Here is a 6,267-nt window from a genome sequence, read left to right on the forward strand (position 1 = left end):
TTTGCTGCTGTGGTTGCTGTGCCAGTTCACGGTGCGACATTTGCAACCAGAATCTTCGTCAGGCATTTATCTTACAGTGAATTATTTTGATGTCTTATGCCGAGTATTCACCCCGTCAATGGATAAGGCTGAATATTTTCCAAAAAATTGAGAAAACCAATTGTTATAGAGATGCGTTGATCATTTATGTGTGCTGATCATATATGTTAGGACAAATCCATATTTCGAATACTTTAAATGGATGGGGCGTAAAGCGTTCGATTCCAAATCCGTTTGCTCTCGGTCTACTTCTCTGTTTGTTTTATTGCCACTACAGCTGAACAATTGCCCCCGGTTTATTTAGGAAAACACTTCATTATGTGTACAATGATCAAACAAAAGCCCATGACATAAAGTCCCGAGGGTGTTGTACACCGCAGATCCAGGGAATAAACAGACCAAAAGATTATGTGCATGGAGATTGGATGAGGTTAGATACTCTAGGAATATAGGAGTGTTTTCGGTCCCTGGGTGAAGAAAACTTCATGAAACGACAGCGGTAAGGCAAGTTGAATAGAATGATCCCCAAGATTTGAGCAAGAATTCATCACAAAGAAAAGTTACCGTCTTATTCTGAGGAAACATTTGATCCGGTAAGCATAAGCCTACTGGCTCGTAGCCTCTATTGCTTTGAACGTCATCAAGTATACAACCAAGGCACTCAAGAATCCGTTTGATTCCCTCAAAACTAGGTTGGTTTGTTTAACTACGCTCCTTATATGGAGTGCACAAAAACGATAGGATGGAGTGTGCAAATACTTATTTACTATAATTATACTTCCTCGAACACTTCATTGAACATAAATCTTCAACACAAACCAACGTTGAAGAAGTTTGATTGCATTTGAGCAACACCTGCACGTGTTATTCGTGAAAGGTCTTCCATTTGGACTCCATGTGTGGTAGTCATGGTGAATATTTTGATTAACATTCTTGGGTCGGCAGGACGTTTACTTCGAAATACACTGCTTGGTCACCAACAAGTCAATAGATTTTTATCAAACTTCGACCTCGAGGTGGAGTATTGCAACAGTGTGTAGCGTCAATCGTCTTAGCTTTGCGGTTTTATCTGGAACGATCTGGATTTAAACGGATATATTTCATATTCACGCAATTTCCAATACGCAGTTTCCAAGTGGTGATCACAGCTACCACTTACGAGCGCTCAGCAAGAATACTCAAAGTTACGGATTGATCACAAAACCCGTTTCTTGAGTGTACCCCAAGGAAAGCTCGGGTTTGGTAGCTGCAATCAACATTCCTAGAGGAAGCCGTATTACGAGATCAGTTTGAGGTATAAAAAACAAACAAACTATGGAAGCCATGTGGTAAATTTTATTTCCACGCGGCAAAGAAATTATAAAAACGTTCGTCCACAATCACATCTGAATTGATGACCAACAGCAGAATTAGGCGCATGCCACGACATTTGCAATTTTTAAACATCAAGTATTACGTATTAACTGAACATGGGCAAAGAGTGAACTGCAATCGGACAAAGTTGACGTAATATGGAGTTGGTGGTGTGAGGAGATTTGGGATTTTTGTGGAGCTTTCGTCCTGTAGGTGGAGCCAATCTACACTGAAACGCCGAGAAGTGCTACTCGGCTTTCCAGCATAGATTGGCTTCACTTACAGGACGAAATCTCAACAAAGTAATACGCAGTCTTGCAATAGGGGAGAACGTAGTGCCAAATAAATTACTCAGCAATTAAGAATAGACACACTTCTACTTGCTGCGCATTGCATTTTATAGGGTTAATTAAAACAGACATTTACGGAAGTCTCGAATAAAATGGTGACGTTAATGTAGAGACACCCAACCATGAAGTTCTTAAGTACTAGTGTCATATATAATATCCGGATCACTAAACAACTTCGCATCGCGGTCATATTTTGATGATTGCAGCTCAGCATGCAGCATATAATTATCCGTTTTGACGGTACTGCTAACTGTATGATATTTCATTTGTTACACTGGAATCTGATGTCTAATTTGGCTTTAAACGTGGGTAAATGCAAAGATATATGCTTTCTTGAAACCGCTGAACTAGTTTCCTGCATGAAAATGTCCATTGCTCACAAAGTGCTCTGCGGATTTTTTGCAGACTGTGAATTAAATGATGGCGCCAACTAAAACCGGTTACGCGTCTGCCGTCTAAGTTGCACCAAGTTATGGAGTTATGATACCTTGAGAACCAAGTTTGTGTGCAGTTCTCGTTTGAATTTAATTTTGTTTTCATCTGCAGGAAACTCATCCAACTTTCAGTCAGACAACTCAAAATACACCCTGGACATATAGGCAGGTAGGCTTTCCCCGATTTTAGCTGAACCTTCCTATTATTGTACAGACTTGATGAATAGACCACTTCATGGATAAACGATTATTCATTATTTTCCGTTTCGAAACCCGACTGCATCATTACCTAAAATGTTTTTCTTTAATCTAAAGAGGGCCGCGCACGCAAACAATCCTCTTTAGTATATCAGGAGATTTTTGCTGGCGCCAAATGTTGCTACTTCTTGACTCACCCTGCGTTTCATGTGAATGTAAACGTACATTTAATTTGACCGCACGGAAAAAGATATCTACTTAATTCCTGCTTTTTCGTTAATAATAATTTCCTATACAATGACAGAGTATGTTTGCCAATCACCACTTTGCATGTGAACGAAATAGCCGCACGTACTGATATTATGCAGAACCTCTAAAAATTTCCTCGTTCCTTGCTTAATCCGGGTGGTTTTCCACGAATTCAGAAAGAATACCTTTTTGTAGCGTGCCATCTAATAATCACGATTAAATCTGGACAGTGGATAAATAAATGTCTCTTATAAGCCCATTCTTGGAGAGACTGGAGGCGGCAGTTTTTTAAAGCCTCATACCGGTCTCAAATAATGGAATGGATATCTGCAAACGGAGATGCAGGACATTTCAAGAGCGTGCGCAAACTGGTGGCGGAGTCTGCATGACTACATGGAGCGTTCGAGATAACAGTATATAATATTACATAACATAATTTGTAACTTAGTGATACATGCATGACTGTGGAAACTGGCATAAAATGGATGTAATACGTAATGCTGCTTTTGATTGCAAATGCGATATTGTAGAAGGCTTTCAATTGTGAAAGTTATCCAGGCAATCCATGGGCACTTTCGCAAAATTTGAGCAAAAATGTTTGGAAGAAATCGGACGTGAACGATCCAGACATAGAAGGTCTGCAGTTGAATCAAAAATGTTTACTTAAACGCCGCCAAATCTTACTACGCTGTATGTTCACAATTGTGCTCTAGATTGGAGTAGAATATCACTTAGTCTGGCCCCAGGTTTCAGCACTTTCTATGTGTGGCGCGCCTGTTGAAACAATGTTAATTGGCCAATTTAAAATGTTCTGCGATTCTAAAGGATATGGAATGGGAATGGCAATTTCATCGAGATTCACGGTGGTGCCAATTAAACATTCAATATATTCGCACTACGTGGATCTAAGTAACATTGTCCTGCAATAAGTGTTTTGCTTGATCGGGACAAACAATTCAAAATCTTCAACCCTAGGCCAAGCGACGCCCTGTGACCACCTTGGGAAGGAATACATACGGATACAATGGAAATCGTTGTCTGTGAGGTGGCTTCTATTGTAAGCACACCCAACCTGTGAAAGCGCATCATTTGGGCAACAAAAAGTCGAAATCTGTTAGAGAACGGAAACGGTTGAACTTTTCTGCGACTAAAATCTTGATTGTCGAGTACACTGCCCAAATTTTCTAGTTTACGATAATATTTTGACTTCCTTCTCTTATGCACTAGTTAGTTGTGGGAGTTCACAGATGTCCGCAATAGCTGTTGAGCAAAATGCACGAAGCAGTGGTCCAACCAAGTATCACGTCCAATATATGCAGCTTATTGGAGGTCGCGCGATCCGCTACACAGCAAATTGTAATTGATCAATTTTGACGAGTGGTTTTACTGGTCTCAGGTTGGGTCCTAGCAATGGCCCTACAATCGTCATCTAGCATAATAACGTGGAAACTGTAGTTATACATCAGTGAAGAAAAGAATCCTTAGGAATGAATAAAGCAAAATGGGTTTCAGTGGCTTTGTGCGCTTTGACTATGCAAGCTTTCGAGTAAGTCACACTCGCGTTCTGACTTACCATAACAATTTCACAACAGATTAGATCTCTACTACCGTAGCAAAGGACCATTCCTTGAGAAACGAGATATTATGTTTGCGGATCTCGCCTTAACTCAGGAGGTAAGTCTCCTAATTCTTTTGTCACCAAGGTTTGAAGAGAACCCTATTAGCAATGAGGTCATTGGGTACACCTGCTCAAACATTTTGCGTTATTGTTGATACAACTCTCTATGGTACTGTGGTCATATCCTCAATAACGCGACAAGCTGAATGGAGCCAGAAAAGTAAATTCCATAGAGCACGTTCAACAACCGCGGAGACGCTAAATCGTGTGCTCAGCCTCAGAGGTGCAAGGACAACCATTGTAAAAGATAATTTAAATGTTGGTTTGACTAAATTTTATTCAATTTGCTTTCAAATAGCTCAACGGAATTCCACCTACTCGAATGGCGTTCTTTCTGCTTAGTTCCCACAAACCGGTCCAAGGACTGCCTCCTGCAGCTGATGGCCATCTGGGTTCGGGACACTCAGAGGCTACAAGGACAATCGCTGACTTAGGCATTTTGAATGTTTTGTCAGAAGCCCAGCTAATAGACTACAAGAGGTTCACTATACTTTGTGTATGGTATGTTTTCCAACTTGTACCATTCATTTGATGTGAAATAAGTGTAGCAATTTTCTAGTTCGTAATGCAGTGGGAGCAGCGTTATCTGGAAATGTGTACGTCGTCGACTGTGGCCAGATAAATCAGCTACCCACTCTCATTTACACCTTCCAAGGGTTTGAACTGAGTCTACTCCCCGAACAATATGTTCAAGAAGTAAGTGCAATCAGTGAAAGGTATCTCCTGTTGTGACTGGGGAGCAAGCCGAATGATTGAACACGAGTGTTGCTCACGTAGTGGCTAGTTTTACGTGGAGCGTTGTTGCATGTTTGCGAAAATTATGGTCTAATTATAGTGCGGGTTGAATCACGTTGGTAGCAGCATACAACTGCTCAACATGTTCCAAGCAACCGTTCGTGTGAGGCCTCGGTTGATTCACAATTTGGCCAAATGTTCTTCCGGTTACGCAGTATTTTTATTCCTTGCTCAGAAAGCTGTATTTTCAACTCCTGATTATTCAAAACAAATTTATCAAAATCAAATGGAGTTCAATTTTCCACGTTAGAGGGAGACGCGCGGACCGACTCAGTGTTTCAGTTCGATCGTTTCAGATCCAGGAATAAGAAACGAAGACATGGTTTTGGGAATGTCTTCCATGGAACACTTTTTGACGATGTTTGATCAAGAAACGAAAAGTGTGGGATTCCAACCGAGGCTCTGTTGAATTTGATTGATAGTTTCTCACATAACATTTTTTGCGCGCAAATACAAATGCATTTTCATATACGCTCTTCTTTTATTCTTCAAATAGTAAGGTGAACCATTGCCTTCCGGCTTCTTTCTGCCGTCAGGATACATGCTAGAAGAACACAGTCCCTACTTCCGTGTATAATTTTGCTGCCTCAAAGTGACATTAAATAAAATAGAAAACACGTTATCCAGTACGATTTTGTAGAAAAATATTCGGAATATGCTGCTTCATCCATGCGTCTAGGCAAATTAATTTTGAACTGTGCCGCCATGTGCACACCAAGTGAATCCCTGAAATGTGAAAAATTTGTTAGTGGGTCATTTCTGGCGATAACTGAGAATCTCTTGACTATGGTATACTCACGATCCAAACGGGTGCACACATCCCGCACTGATACATTCATGGAATCAACTGATCATGCATGTGAACCAATGGGTGTATTATCGTATGGTACTGCGCAGCAGAAAACTTCGACCTTTCTTCACTGTAATGTGGATCTTGCATGAGTGACCCTCAGGTCGTCAATCTCCACAACCAGCTTAGTGGATCATAGCGACACGCGAAATGGAAGTGCCATTTACATTATGATCTACACTCATTGTCATCGAAATGCATCAAAACTTTCTCCCTAATTGCCAAAGTGATCTCAATATTACCTTCGAAAAACTTTTATTGGATTTGCAATTCTACCGCAATTTTGATTACACCGCGGTGGTTCTTTTGGCTTTTTTTATT

At 40.6% G+C, this 6,267-nt stretch overlaps 1 protein-coding gene across 1 annotated transcript; it reads left to right on the plus strand.

The window, feature by feature from the left end:
* Positions 1–4,623: 4,623 nt before the first annotated feature.
* T265_11672 (hypothetical protein) lies at positions 4,624–5,505 on the plus strand (the record flags this gene model as incomplete). Its single annotated transcript, XM_009178386.1, has 3 exons — positions 4,624–4,802; positions 4,850–4,997; positions 5,347–5,505. 3 exons carry the CDS (start codon positions 4,624–4,626, stop codon positions 5,503–5,505), a joined length of 486 nt encoding a protein of 161 aa, XP_009176650.1.
* Positions 5,506–6,267: the final 762 nt, after the last annotated feature.

Source organism: Opisthorchis viverrini, assembly GCF_000715545.1.
Source record: "Opisthorchis viverrini unplaced genomic scaffold opera_v5_551, whole genome shotgun sequence".
Taxonomy (NCBI): Eukaryota; Metazoa; Platyhelminthes; class Trematoda; order Opisthorchiida; family Opisthorchiidae; genus Opisthorchis; species Opisthorchis viverrini.